Source organism: Ranitomeya variabilis, chromosome 2 (assembly GCF_051348905.1).
Source record: "Ranitomeya variabilis isolate aRanVar5 chromosome 2, aRanVar5.hap1, whole genome shotgun sequence".
NCBI lineage: Eukaryota > Metazoa > Chordata > Amphibia > Anura > Dendrobatidae > Ranitomeya > Ranitomeya variabilis.
In genome coordinates, this window is record NC_135233.1 from 211,221,576 (window position 1) to 211,237,335 (window position 15,760).

The 15,760-nt window shown below is 42.7% G+C and overlaps 1 protein-coding gene across 5 annotated transcripts in view; it reads left to right on the plus strand.

Annotated features, from left to right (window-relative positions):
- NEK6 (NIMA related kinase 6) overlaps nt 1–15,760 on the plus strand; it is a 222,848-nt gene that overhangs the window by 182,597 nt on the left and 24,491 nt on the right. For all 5 annotated transcript variants that reach the window (XM_077283551.1, XM_077283555.1, XM_077283553.1 and 2 more), the window contains one exon: nt 5,062–5,156. In XM_077283551.1, the coding sequence (XP_077139666.1) occupies nt 5,062–5,156 (95 nt within the window). The remainder of the gene's footprint in view (nt 1–5,061; nt 5,157–15,760) is intronic.

Sequence of the window (15,760 nt, forward strand, 5' to 3'; positions counted from 1 at the left end):
CTGGCGGAGGGAAGGAGGTTGTCACTCAGGATATTACTGTACATGGCTCCATCCATTCTCCCATTGATGCGATGAAGTAGTCCTGCATCCTTAGCAGAGAAACACCCCAAAACATAATGTTTCCACCTCCATGCTTGACAGTGGGGACGGTGTTCTTTGGGTCACAGGCAGCATTTCTCTTCCTCCAAACACGTTGCGTTGATGCCAAAGAGCTCAATTTCTGTCTCATCTGACCACAGCACCTTCTCCCAATCACTCACAGAATCATCCAGGTGTTCATTGGCAAACTTCAGATGGACCTGCACATGTGCCGCCTTGAGCAGGGGGACCTTGCGGGCACTGCAGGATTTAAACCTTTACAGTGTAATGTGTTAACAATGGTTTTCTTGGTGACTGTGGCCTCAGCTGCCTTGAGATCAAGTTCCCCCTGTGTAGTTTTAGGCTGATCTCTCACCTTCCCCATGATCAAGGATTCATCACGAGGGGGATCGATCTCGATTAACAGTCATTTTGCATTTCTTCCATTTTCTTACTATTGCACCAACAGTTGTCTCCTTCTCACCCAGCGTCTTACTTATGGTTTTGCAGCCCATTCCAGCTTTGTGCAGGTCTATGATCTTGTCCCTGACATCCTTAAAAAGCTCTTTGGTTTTGCCTATGTTGTAGAGGTTAGAGTCTGACTGATTAATTGAGTCTGTGGACAGGAGTATTTTATAAAGGTAACTATGTAAGACAGCTGTCTTTAATGCAGGTAACGAGTTGATTAGCAGCGTCTAACTGGTCTGTAGGAGCCAGAACTCTTAATGGTTGGTAGGGGATCAAATACTCATTTCTCACTGCAAAATGCAAATAAATTTATATAATTTATACAATGTGATTTTCTGGATTTTAGTTTTGATATTCTATCTCTCAATGTTAAAATTAACCTACCCTTAAAATTATAGACTGTTCATGTCTTTGTCAGTGGGCAAAGGGGTCAAATAAGTATTTCCCCACTGTGTGTGTGTGTATATATATATATATATATGTATATATATATATATATATATATATATATATATATATATATCTATCTATCTATGCAATGATATCTGTATATAACACAAACCATTAGTATATATATATATTAATATATTTACATCTATCTATGCGTATGTATATGTGTGCATATGTGTGTATATATATATATATATATATATATATATATATCTCTATAGAGATAAATATATATATATCTCCATATATCTATAGCTATATATATCTATAGCTATATATATATATATATATATATATATATATATATATATATATATATATATATATATTTGCCTAAGGGGTACTTCCGTCTTTCTGTCTGCAACTTCCGTCACGGAAATCCGCGTCGCTGATTGGTCTCGCCAGCTGCCTGTCATGGCTGCCGCGACCAATCAGCGACAGGCACAGTCCGATTAGTCCCTCCCTACTCCCCTGCAGTCAGTGCCCAGCGCCCGCTCCATAATCCCCTCCGGTCACAGCTCACACGGGGTTAATGCCAGCGGTAAGGGACCGCGTTATGCCGCGGGTAACGCACTCCGTTACCGCTGCTATTAACCCTGTGTGTCCCCAACTTTTACTATTGATGCTGCCTAAGCAGCATCAATAGTAAAAATATGTAATGTTAAAAATAATAAAAAAACAAAAAACCTGCTATTCTCACCCTCCATCGTCCGACGATCTGCTTGTGCCTGCCGCCATCTTCCTTTCCCAGAGATGCATTGCGAAATTACCCAGAAGACTTAGCGGTCTCGCGAGACCGCTAAGTCTTCTGGGTAATTTCGCAATGCAACCTGGGAACGGAAGATGGCGGCTGCCGCGCTCAAATCGCCAGAGCTTCGGTGGATCCCGGCGGGTGAGTATATCACTTTTTTTTTTTTTTTTAACAGGGATATGGTGCCCACACTGCTAAATACTGCGTGGGCTGTGTTATATACTGCGTGGGCTGTCCTATATACAACATGGCCAGTCTGATATACTGCGTGGGCTGTGTGATATACTGCATGGGCTGTGCTATATACAACATGGCCAGTGTGATATACTGCGGTGGCTGTGCTATATACAACATGGGCAGTGTGATATACTGCGTGGGCTGTGTGATATACTGCGGGGGCTGTGCTGTATACTACATGGGCAGTGTGATATACTGCGGGGGCTCTGTGATATACTGCGGGGGCTGTGCTATATACTACATGGGTAGTGTGATATACTACGTGGGCTGTGTGATATACTGCGGGGGCTGTGTGATATACTGCGGGGGCTGTGCTATATACTACATGGGCAGTGTTATAAACTACGTGGGCTGTGTGATATACTGCGGGGGCTGTGCTATATACTACATGGGCAGTGTTATATACTACGTGGGCTGTGTGATATACTGCGGGGGCTGTGCTATATACTACATGGGCAATGTGATATACTGCATGGGCTGTGTTATATACTGCGGGGGCTGTGCTATATACTACATGGGCAGTGTGATATACTGCGGGGGCTGTGCTATCTACTACATGGCCAGTGTGATATACTGCGGGGGCTGTGTGATATACTGTGGGGGCTGTGTGATATACTGCGGGGGCTGTGTGATATACTGCGGGGGCTGTGCTATATACTACATGGGCAGTGTTATATACTATGTGGGCTGTGTGATATACTGCGGGGGCTGTGCTATATACTACATGGGCACTGTTATATACTACGTGGGCTGTGTGATATACTGCAGGGGCTGTGCTATATACTACATGGGCAGTGTTATATACTACGTGGGCTGTGTGATATACTGCGGAGGCTGTGCTATATACTACATGGCCAGTGTGATATACTACATGAGCAGTGTTATATACTACGTGGGCTCTGTGATCTACTGCGGGGGCTGTGCTATATACTACATGGGCAGTGTTATATACTACGTGGGCTGTGTGATACACTGCGGGGGCTGTGCTATATTCTACATGGGCAGTGTTATATACTGCGTGGGCTGTGCTATATACTGCGTGTCCTGTATTATATACTGCGTGGCCTGTGTTATATACTACGTCACCTGTGTTATATACTGCGTGGCTGCTATATACTGCGTGGGCTGTGTTATATAGTACGTGGGCTGTATAATATACTGTTTGGGCTGTGTTATATACCGCGTGGCCTGTATTAATGCATCGGGTATTCTACAATATGTATGTATGTATATAGCACAGGCCACGTAGTATTTGTCTGCTATATACTACATGGCTCCTATATACTACGTGGCTTGTGCTATATACTATGTGGCTGCTATATACATGCATACATATTCTAGAATACCCGATGCGTTAGAATCGGGCCACCATCTAGTATATATATATAGATATATACACTACTCAAAAAAATAAGGGGAACAGTAAAATCCCACATCCTAGATATCACTGAATGAAATATTCCCGCTGTAAATCTTTATTCATTACATAGTGGATTGTGATGAGAACAATAAAACAAAAAATTATCAACGTAAATCACAACTAATATCCCACGGAGGTCTGGAGTTGGAATGATGCTCAAAATAACAGTGGCAAATAAAGTTACAGGCTGATCCAACTTCAGTGGAAATGCCTCAAGACAAGGAATGCTCAGTAGTGTGTGTGGCCTCCATGTGCCTGTATGACCTCCCTACAACACCTGGGCATGCTCCTGATGAGGCGGTGGATGGTCTCCTGAGGGATCTCCTCCCAGACCTGGACTAAAGCATCCACCAACTCCTGGACAGTCTGTGGTGCAACGTGATATTGGTGGATGGTGCGAGACATGATGTCCCAGATGTGTTCAATCGGATTCAGGTCTGGGGAACAGGCGGGCCAGTCCATAGCTTCAATGCCTTCATCTGGCAGGAACTGCTGACACACTCCAGCCACATGAGGTCTGGCATTGTCCTGCATTAGGAGGAAACCAGGGCCAACCGCACCAGCATATGGTCTCACAAGGGGTCTGAGGATCTCATCTGGGTACCTAATGGCAGTCAGGCTACCTCTGTTGAGCACATGGAGGGCTGTGCAGCCCTCCAAAGAAATGCCACCCCTCGCCATAACTGACCCACTGCCAAACCGGTCATGCTGAAGGATGTTGCAGGCAGCAGATCGCTCTCCACGGCATCTCCAGACTCTGTCACGTCTGTCACATGTGTTTAGTGTGAACCTGCTTTCATCTGTGAAGAGCACAGGGCGCCTGTGGTGAATTTGCCAATCCTGGTGTTCTGTGGCAAATGCCAAGCGTCCTGCACGGTGTTGGGCTGTGAGCACAACCCCCATCTATGGACGTCGGGCACTCAGACCATCCTCTTGAAGTCGGTTTCTAACCGTTTGTGCAGACACATGCACATTTGTGGCCTGCTGGAGGTCATTTTGCAGGGCTCTGGCAGTGCTCCTCCTGTTCCTCCTTGCACAAAGGCTGAGGTAGCGGTCCTGCTGGTGCTGGGTCGTTACCCTCTTACGGCCCCCTACACGTCTCCTGGTGTACTGGCCTGTCTCCTGATAGTGCCTCCAGCCTGTGGACACTACACTGACAGACACATCCTGGATGAGCTGCACTACCTGAGCCACTTGTGTGGGTTGTAGAGTCCGTCTCATGCTGCCACAAGTGTGAAAGCACAACCAACATTCAAAAGTGACCAAAAGATCAGCCAGAAAACATTGGTACTGATATGTGGTCTGTGGTCCCCACCTGCAGAGCCACTCCTTTATTGAGGGTGTCTTGATAATTGCCAATAATTTCCATCTGTTGTCTATTTCATTTGCACAACAGCATGTGAAATTGATTGTCAAACAGTGTTGTTTCCTAAGTGGACAGTTTGATTTCACAGAAGTTTGATTTACTTGGAGTTATATTTTGTTGTTTAAGTGTTCCCTTCATTTTTTTGAGCAGTGTATATAGATAGATAGATAGATAGATAGTATCTATGTGTCATATATATATGTTTTTATATAATATTTTCTATATTTAAAAAAACTAATACAAAAAAAATATTATTATTATTACTCATTATTTGTTATTATTATTTTGCAGTGGGAACACCTTATTACATGTCCCCGGAGAGGATACATGAAAATGGCTACAATTTCAAATCCGATATTTGGTCCTTGGGGTGCCTGTTATATGAAGTGAGTAAATAGTAAAATATTGCCCAAATTAATTTAGATTTTTAGTACCTACTTTACTTATGTATTTTACTTTTTTCAGCTTTGGTCTCAATATGGTGCAGATTTACTACAAATGTCTAACTTTTCAACGGTGTAAATTCAGACTGGACAATCTTAAAGAATTGATTTTTTTTCATACATTTTTTGCATATGCAAATAAGAAACTTTGTAATATATCTTATTCCAGAAATCTTCTTGTTTCACTTCCTGGCCTGATCGTTCATTGTTAAAATTCTCAATTCGCAGGTAAAATGTGTCTTCATTGAATACAGATTTGTCCATTACTGAGATAGGAGATGACAGTTGGTGCCCATAAAGTTCTATGGAGAATTGTAACTGTGGTTTCAGGTGAATGTCTGTGTCGGCCTCTAGCTCCTCCCCCTCCATAGATTCTTATGAGCACCAACTGTCATCTCTGATCTCTGTGGTTTTCACTGAAAACAGATTTTACTCATGAATTTAGCAAAAGGAGGAGAAAAGAAGCAGATTTTTCTGACCACATACAATACAAAGTTTATTATTTTGATGTGTACTATTGATTTATGAAATGCAAATTAAACCAACGGTTACTCATTTACCCTTACACTTTATCACTTCAACCGAGTGCCCGGGGACAATCGGGTGGGCACAACTTATGTGCCTGCATGATCGCCATGACGTAACTATACGTCATTTTGTGGGAACCTCTTTACAACATTTGACATAACTGTATGTCATGATCGGGAAGGGGCTCCCGCAAAATAATGTATAATTACGTCATGGCAATCACACGGGCACATAACAGTTGTGGCCAAAAGTATTCACACCCCTGCAATTCTGTCAGATAATACTCAGTTTCTTCCTGAAAATGATTGCAAACACAAATTCTTTTGTATTATCTTCATTTAATTTGTTTTAAATGAAAAAACACAAAAGAGAATGAAGCAAAACAAAACATTGATCATTTCACACAAAACTTCAAAAATGGGCCAGACAAAAGTATTGGCACCCTCAGCCTAATACTTGGTTGCACAACCTTTAGCCAAAATAACTGCGACCAACCGCTTCCGGTAACCATCAATGAGTTTCTTTCAATGCTCTGCTGGAAATTTAGACCATTCTTCTTTGGCAAACTGCTCCACGTCCCTGATATTTGAATGGTGCCTTCTCCAAACTGCCATTTTTAGATCTCTCCACAGGTGTTCTATGGGATTCAGGTCTGGACTCATTGCTGGCCACCTTAGAAGTCTCCAGTGCTTTCTCTCAAACCATTTTCTAGTGCTTTTTGAAGTGTGTTTTGGTTCATTGTCCTGCTGGAAGACCCATGACCTCTGAGGTAGACCCAGCTTTCTCACACTGGGCCCTACATTATGCTGCAGAATTTGTTGGTAGTCTTCAGATTTCATAATGCCATGCACACGGTCAAGCAGTCCAGTGCCAGAGGCAGCAAACAACCCCAAAACATCAGGGAACCTCCGCCATGTTTGACTGTAGTGACCGTGTTCTTTTCTTTGAATGCCTCTTTTTTTTCTCCTGTAAACTCTATGTTGATGCCTTTGCCCAAAAAGCTCTACTTTTGTCTCATCTGACCAGAGAACATTCTTCCAAAACGTTTTAGGCTTTTTCAGGTAAGTTTTGGCAAACTCCAGCCTGGCTTTTTTATGTCTCGGGGTAAGAAGTGGGGTCTTCCTGGGTCTCCTACCATACAATGCCTTTTCATTCAGACGTCGACGGATAGTACGGGTTGACACTGTTATACCCTCGGACTGCAGGGCAGCTTGAACTTGTTTGGATGTTAGTCGAGGTTCTTTATCCAACATCCGCACAATCTTGCGTTGAAATCTCTTGTCAATTTTTCTTTTCCATCCACATCTAGGGAGGTTAGCCACAGTGCCATGGGCTTTAAACTTCTTGATGACACTGCGCACGGTAGACACAGGAACATTCAGGTCTTTGGAGATGGACTTGTAGCCTGAGATTTCTCATGCTTCCTCACAATTTGGTTTCTCAAGTCCTCAGACAGTTCTTTGGTCTTCTTTCTTTTCTCCATGCTCAATGTGGTACACACAAGGACACAGGACAGAGGTTGAGTCAACTTTAATCCTTGTCAACTGGCTGCAAGTGTGATTTAGTTATTGCCAACACCTGTTAGGTGCCACAGGTAAGTTACAGGTGCTGTTAATTACACAAATTAGAGAAGCATCACATGATTTTTCCAACAGTGCCAATACTTTTGTCCACCCCCTTTTGTGTTTGGTGTGGAATTATATCCAATTTGGCTTTAGGACAATTCTTTTTGTGTTTTTTCATTTAAGACAAATTAAATGAAGATAATAATACCAAAGAATTTGTATTTGCAATCATTTTCAGGAAGAAACTGAGTATTATCTGACAGAATTGCAGGGGTGTCAATTCTTTTGGCCACAACTGTAAGCTGCGCCCACATGACATGGCCACCGGGTGTTTGGCTTAAGTAATAACCGAGCTCCGGCTGTTACAGCCAGGGATAGTGTCTACACCACCCCCGGCTGTTTAACCCCCTAAATTAGGAGATCAATAACAATTGCATTATTTAGAAGGCTAGGTGGAAAGCCCTGCTGTGCACCCAAACTGTAGTTTTCCACCACTTATGGGTTATCTGTGTACTCAGGAGAAAATGCCCAACAAACTGTACTGTTCAATGTCTCCTGTTACCCTGGTGAAAATGAAAAATTAGGGGCTTTGAAAAAAATTTTATTCTATTTTCATCACTCAACATTATAAAATTCTGTGAAGCTCCTGTGGGTTTTAGGTGCTCACCACACCTCTACATAAAATCTTTAAGGGGTCTAGTTTCCTAAATGGGGTCATTTGTCAGGAGTTTCCGCTGATTAGGCACATCAAGGGCTCTCCAAATGTGACATGGCGTCCACTAATAACTCCAGCTTATTCTGCACTCATTCCCTTCAGAGCCCTGCCATGCACCCAAACAGTAGTTTTATACCACATATGAGGTATCAACGTACTCAGGAGCAATTGCACAATTGTACAGTCCATTTTCTTCTGTTATCCTTGTGAAAATGCAAAATTTGGGGCTAAATGAACATTTTTATGGGAAAAATTAAAATTGTCATTTTTTTTTCCTTCCAAATTGCTTAAATTCCTGTGAAGCAAGCACCTGAAGGGATAATAAACTTTTTGAATGTGGTTTTGAGCACTTTGACGTTGCAGTTTTGAAAATGGTGTCACTTTTGGGTATTTTCTGTCGCTTGGGCCCCTCAAAGTCACTTCAAATGGTCCCTAAGAAAAACTTTTAACCCTTCTAACTTCCTAACAAAAAAAAATAATCGATTTAAAAGTTATGCAGATGTAAAGCAGATATATGGGAAATGTTATTTAGTAACTGTTTTGTGTGATATAACTCTTGTTGAAGGGCATAAAAATTTAAAGTTAAAAAATTTCCAATGTTCTGTAACATTTTCAATATTTCCATTAATAAACACGAATCCTATTGACCAAAATTTACCGCTAAAATGAAGTACAATGTGTCACGAAAAAACAATCTTGGAATCGATGGGAAACGTTGAAGCGTTCCAGAGTTAGAATATCATAAAGTGACACTGGTCAACAGATCAGTCCCATTGGAACATACCGTAAAAGGGACATCTCCATGTTGGTGACTGGGTGTCCAGTAGACTTGACTCCTGCCATAGTTGCACATGGCTACTTCCTTCCACCATTTATAGTTGGAAGTTAAGCTCTGAAGGAAAAACTGTTGTAAAATACTGTAGAAAAAAAAAGGAACAGTTGTGGGTAAGTTGGAAAATGTTACTGCCCTTGAGTTGCTCAAAACCGACTTGTGTGTCACCCCAGCGTCTTCACATCAGGAGGCCATCCAACGAAAACCTAGGCACAGAGTTTATTCCACTTTATGGGTTCTGAGATCTTATAATAGGCTGATGTTTGCATGTTAAATGCTATATGGCTGTAAGTCAGCTCCAGATGGCGGCGTACGAGCCATGCAGCTGTTACACTTAATTGCACCTAACACATTTCATGACTAATCTGTTTGTACAACACTCAGCTTCCACCTATAAAGAAGTCTCATCTGTCACGGATGGGGAATAGCGCTCGGTTCTTTTCCGCGCACTGCTCCTGTTCAGCACTTTTGGATTTTGTGCACATTTGATTTTATGTATAATTGTCAAGAAGCGGACTTCTCCGATTTCAGATGGTCACATCCAAAGGTCGCGGTCCTAATCCCTGTGTAGGAAACTAGTTTCCTAAATTAGGTGACCTATTAAAAGACGAGACCTTACAACACTTTGCACTGAAATGGTGGAAAAAATGGAGCAAATCCATTACCATGTATATAAACACATCTCTCAATTGCCAAAAACTGACCAATTGTGGAGAACCCCCAGCCATTTTTTTTTCTTGCAAAATGCGTCCAAACTGCGGTAGTGCGCAGTGGTACTGATATAATAAATCTGACATGCTCTTCACACATTTTTTGATACGCTCGCCAATGGGGGGGGGGTGGCCTTACCGGTATTTTCTTTCTACAACAAAATTGCACAGCCATTCTGTACAACTTAGTTGATTAACGTAAGCCTAAAGGTGGTAAAAACTTAGACGAGATTGTCCCCAAGTTTATCAAGCAGTATGAGATACTGTGATAAATTTGGCAGAGCAGAGATTATTGCTTTGTGCGGGCTGCCCTCACAGATCCAGAAAGTATTAAAAAAGGTTTTTTATAACCCGACACGTTTCAACACCTTTCTCAAGTTAAAAAAAAAATCAAGTGTCAATTGTTTTTTTCTTTTTTACCTTGAGAAAGGCGCCAAAACGTATTAGTGATAAAAAAAACGTTGATAATACTCCCCAAATCTCATCCTTTCTGTGAGCGCAGCCCACACATAGCGATAATCTCCGCTGTGCCGCACTGCTATCCAGACAATTGTCTCCTCCAGCCTCGGTGCTGCAGCTACGGCACATCAGGCTTCTACAGGTGTTGTTTCCTTGCACATCCCCAACAGGTGACCTGTACTATCACCCTCACTCCCATTCTGTTCCTTATGGTACTGCCCTATCTTTGCAAATTTGTCCCATCCAGATCTCCCCCCCCCCCCATATGATAAATTTGGTTCATTTCAAGACTTGCTGTCTAAGTTTGCGCTGTCTAAACGTTAAGGTGCATGGAAACAAGCCGACTATTGCTGAACAAACGCTAGCCCAAAATTATCGACCTTGTGCAAGCCTGTCGGTAGTTTCCCAATCAATGAACAAAACCAATTGTTTGGTGATTGAATTGTTCATGCCGACATAAACAACATTGTTCTTGGGAGCACTTTGGCCAGGGTAAAAATGAGATGTGCTGCAGAGAACATGTTGCTGTATGGGGGCAGAAAGATTGTATTAACAATCATTCTGTTCCCGTCAATACTCGTTGGCCCCTGTAAACTGCTCGGTAAACGCAGAACCATCGAGTTGTGTATAGTTGCTTGGTGCTTGCTAATTGCCCAAAATCCCTGTTAAGATGGACCTTTATACAACTTTTGTAAAGTGCTCATGTGCACGTCTGGAGAATGGACACCACCCATGCTTGTCTCCACAAGTGCCTCAAGATCTATTGTGGTCCACTCCGACGGCCATATATATTGTTGACTGAACTCCTTTGTGTATCTACTAGAAAGCTACGGTATTGCTCGTAAGTATCGTTATTAGGGAGTATAAAGAACTAATGGATGATTGCACAAAGAGTGATAGTAATTAATTCTACAATAATAATTGAACTTCCAAATACAGTCAGTCAGCATCCTCCTCGACCATAATTGCACAACCAATGAAGATATTGCTCCATGTTAGTTTGGGCTCCTGGGATTCATACAGAAGCTCCTTTGCAGTTGTGTATGAAGTATTATCTTGGCATCTTAAGGCCCTTGTACAACTTAGATTGTCATCATCTCATTTTGGATGCAATTGGTGGATAGAATGATTGGGCAGTTTGAATTCAGATGCCCATTCCATTGGTTCTTGAAGATAAGCTGCTGCCAAAGATATCTAACGTTGGTGCAAACCCCCAAACACAGAGTGATATTGGCTGAACCCGCCAATATAGATGGGTTTCCTTCACAGTCTAATGTGTATGGGGTCTCCAGACAGATAATTGTTGGAGGAGATAAGGAACTGACATGTCTGTATCATGTATGTTCTGTGTATGGAAGTCTAAGGAGTAACGTTGCTCATGTGGAGACTAACTTGCCATTGTAAGGAGACTTATAGGCCTCGCAATGCTTCCAGAGATATCTATTGGCTCAAGCCCCCCAAACACACTAGAGTGACGTTGGCTGAACCTGCCAATATTGATGGGTTTGGACTGACAGTCTAATGTGTATGGAGTCTCCAGACAGATGATTGCTGGGGGAGCATGTTTATGTCCTGTGTATCGATGCCTAACTGGTAACATCACTCCTTGTCAGTGTAAGGAGACATATAGGCCTTGCAATGCTCCTCTTGGAAATTTAATAATTTGCATATTTAATTTCCCAGAGGAGCTTTGCACGGCCTATAAATCTCCTTACACTGGCATATCACTTTCGACAAGAGGAGATGTTACCCCTTAGACCCCATTAGAGGCATCTCATACAGCCAAATCAGATCTCATGCTTGCACTGAGGAGGGGCAACACCCCGAAACACATGTCTGCAAACTGAGATTCTAGTTTGGCTTTTCGCTAAGTCATGTGACAAGGCTCGTTAACGGCTCGACATTGACTTTAGGGATTTCTACTTTCGATAGTTGGCACTAGAGTTTGAAGTCCTCTTCTTCTCTGAATAGACTATCTGTGTATGAAAGAGTTGGGCGAGAGAGCCAAACCATCATTCTGCTGACAGCTACATAAAGTGTATGGAGACTTTTCTCCCCTCTACCCATTGAAAATATGAATATTTTCAGCTTTCTAAGGTTTTTGGGCTCCTTAAAATAGAACTTAGTTTTAAAAATTAGTGAAAGAAATGGTTTTGGTACTCTATTCTATAAGATCTGATGCAGGTCACAGTTGAGTCCTCTGAATGGTTATGCCGCTATGGATGGTAACGATGGGATTTGCTGGGTCAATCATCTTTAGTGTCTGATCAGAGCAATGTTTCCTTTTTACTCTGCTTCACTTTAATAGACATTATTCCATTTCCCTGTCATTCCCACAAGCTTCTCGGCCAGTCGCAAATTTTAATAGCGCCCCCCTCCTCCCCACTACTCCTTAGCATGACATGTTAGCTCAGAGTTTGGGGGAGTCTGTCATCTAGATAAATCAGCCGAGATAAAAATAAGATTTCCCTTGTCTTTGCTACTAGCGATGCCTTTATTGGCCTTAACAAGACGGGCAGTGGACGCCAAGAAGACAAAAAAAAAATCCCACTCTAATTTTCCTGAACCAGCCGCGTGAGTGGTGGGCCCATTTATGTTTGGGTATCTGGCCGTTCAGCTGTAATTGTTCTAATCAAAATGTCAAACTGTAGCCCCGATCCGGCATCACAAACACTTATTAGGGGAGCACGGAGAACGCCTGAAGTCTCTGTCTCCTCCGCACTAAATGCTGGGCTGTATCTGACTCAGAGTTCTTTTTTTTTTTTCTTCTTCTTTTTTTGGGGGAAGTCTAGGTCACTACGTTCAGTCCGATCAAAGTAAATTTAAGAACGACTCTTTGTGACTTGAGATTGTCTTTCGGCCCCCGCAAAATTTGGAGCCTTTTTTCTTTTTTTTTTTTCCCACAATAGTGCCAGCCTTTTTATGTAATTTTTCATTTTTAGGTTTATGGGACATCTCATCGATTTAGAAAACTAAACGGGATTTTCTCGTCGATTGTTGCCGGAACGTGGCAGACAGATCACAGTCCAGTCCTTGAACGCGCTTTTGTGTCTTAATCTCCCACATCACTGAGCACGCAGACATATATAAATGGAAAATGAGATGGCATGTGAAAAACCACATGGTTCACCCAGTCTGGCCCTGCTCCTGCGTCTCGTAACACTCCAGCTTCTCTTCCCTGTGACCCCGGCCCTTTTAAATCCTATGTGGCACTATTAAAATTTGGCACGGCCTATCCGAGTGTGCAGCCAAAGCTTTTCAAGATTAGGATAATGTGCCGAGTTGTACAGGAGGAGTCATCTGGTCTCGTCATCTCATCTGCCACTCATTCAGCACCTTCTGCAGATACGCATACCATGCTGGTGGGCGACGCCAGGGAGTTCTCGGAAACAAAATAGGCTTACTGTGGATTTTCTGTCTGGATGTATGGGTGGAAAATCCGCAGCATATTTACAGCATTGTTCCAAATCCCATCCACACATTGCAAAACAAAAGCCGCAGTGTCAAAGGAGATTTTCACTCTCTGCAATTTATAGGATGAAATCAGCTGCAAAATCTTTCTAAAAACTATTTTGATGTTGCTGCAGATTTTAGCTTGGACTAGCTTCACATCTGCGGGAAAATTCACAGCTGAAAATGTGTCCACGTAAAAGAAATTAAGAGAATGGAAAAAAAGAAACAAAGAAAATATTAAGAATTTTCAGACAACCCCTTCTCATGCTCTATTTTTCCCCCTTGTGAAATAAAAAAACCCCTATGCGCTGTTCCAGCGGTGTTGATGCTGGCTGCCTTGGGGGAGCAGCAGCTCGCACTTCTTCTCGGTGATTGTGATTCGTCCAAAAGTGGGATGAGTTAACGTGTTAAAGAAAATAAGAAACAAATAATAAAGATTAAGAATTTAAACTATTCGGACAACTTCTTTTCAATCTCTATGTATTCCCCTGGTAAAATAACATCACCTATACTCACCTCTGGTCACCGCTGGAACAGTGCCAGCACTGCTGGAACAGTACCAGCACTGCTGGCCCTGTTGCAGCTGTGCTGGCACTGTTCCAGCGGTGACTACACTGTTCCAGCGATGACATGCTATTTCAGCGGTGTTGTCGCTGTTCCAGCGGTGTTGTCGCTGTTCTAGCTGTGTTTTCACTGTTCCAGTGGTGTTGTCACTGTTCCAGCAGTGTTGTCGCTGTTCCAGCAGTTTTGTCGCTGTTCCAGGGGTTTAGTCATTGTTCCAGCGATGTAGTCGCTGTTCCAGCGGTGTCGTCGCTGTTCCAGTGGTGTCGTCGTTGTTCCAGCGGTGTCGTCGCTGTTCCAGTGGTGTCGTAGCTTTTCCAGCGGTGTTTTCGCTGTTCCAGCAGTGTCGTCTTTGTTCCAGCGGTGTCGTCTTTGTTCCAGCGGTGTCGTCTTTGTTCCAGCGGTGTCGTCTTTGTTCCAGCGGTGTCGTCTTTGTTACAGCGGTGTCGTCTTTGTTCCAGCGGTGTCGTCGCTGTCCCAGGGGTGTTGTCGTTGTTCCAGCGGTGTTGTCGTTGTTCCAGCGGTGTCATCGTTGTTCCAGCGGTGTCGTCGCTGTTCCAGCGGTGTAATCACTGGTGCTCTCGGCGTAGCAGCAGCAGCTCTAACTTCCTCCAGAGTAAAGCCAGCTCTAGTCGGCTCCAGTAATCACATGACCTTGTTTTTCTGGAGGAGGCGGAGCTGGGTTGGGAATAGAGCTGGAGTGACAGAGGCTTCAGATCTACCATAGTTCTTCAGCCTTATTTGCATATCAATTCAAATTCAAATGCTGATTTCTCCGTAATGGAGGAAGGGACCGGCCATCTAAAGGTAATCCTGGACCTGTCTTTAAATGAGCTACTTGCTTGTATAAATAGTTTGGGGGTGAAATCCTGCAGACAGATTCCTTTAACACAAAACTTAGAATAAAAAAATGTTTTATTTTTGCAATGTGAAGCTCTCCCCCATGCGTAGATTCCCGACACCATTAGGGCAGTGAGAAGGCTCTGTGTGATTCATAGAGGAGGCCGAGTCATGTATCATGTCATATTCCCCGGTACCGGCCACCAAGTAATGGAGGGAACAGAAGACTTGCCAAGTGACGGGGTACAACTTTAATACAGATTACACCCAGAGAATAGTTCTGATGTGGCCAACCCTTAAAGGAGTTATGTAGAAAAAAGAGGGCTATTCCGGTATCAAGGTCTTCATAAAACTCTTTATTGAAGAAAAATATGAAATCGCAGGTGCAGTACCCTTATAGGCAGAAACGCGTTTCAGACTGATGTCTTTCGTTGATGCAATGTCTGAAACGCGTTTGGTTCTGGACCTGCAATTTTACATTTTTCAATAGTGAGTTGTTTTTTTTTATAAAAATTTTGATGCTGGAATATCCCTCTTATTTCTACATTCTTCAATAGCTGACTTTTTTTAATCCCTTTTTTATCCTTAAAGGAATTGTTCACCTTTTGAGTCCATTCTATTTCTTATCTAAAACGTGTATTTTGTCTCTAGAAAAAACTTTTTCACTTGGGTTTCATAAAAAAAAAAAAAAAAAAAAAAAAAAGAAAAATCGTGCACAGTTTTGCCGTGTTGCACTGTCTATTGCTGGCTGCAGAATGAGGTAACTGAGAATCTGGCAGTGAGCTCGTGCTGATGGGGAGTTCGGAGCTCTTTTAACTCTGTCTTTTTTTCTGATCTCCTTCCAGCTGATTTATAACTACAGACCACATCAAAGTTGAATGTGC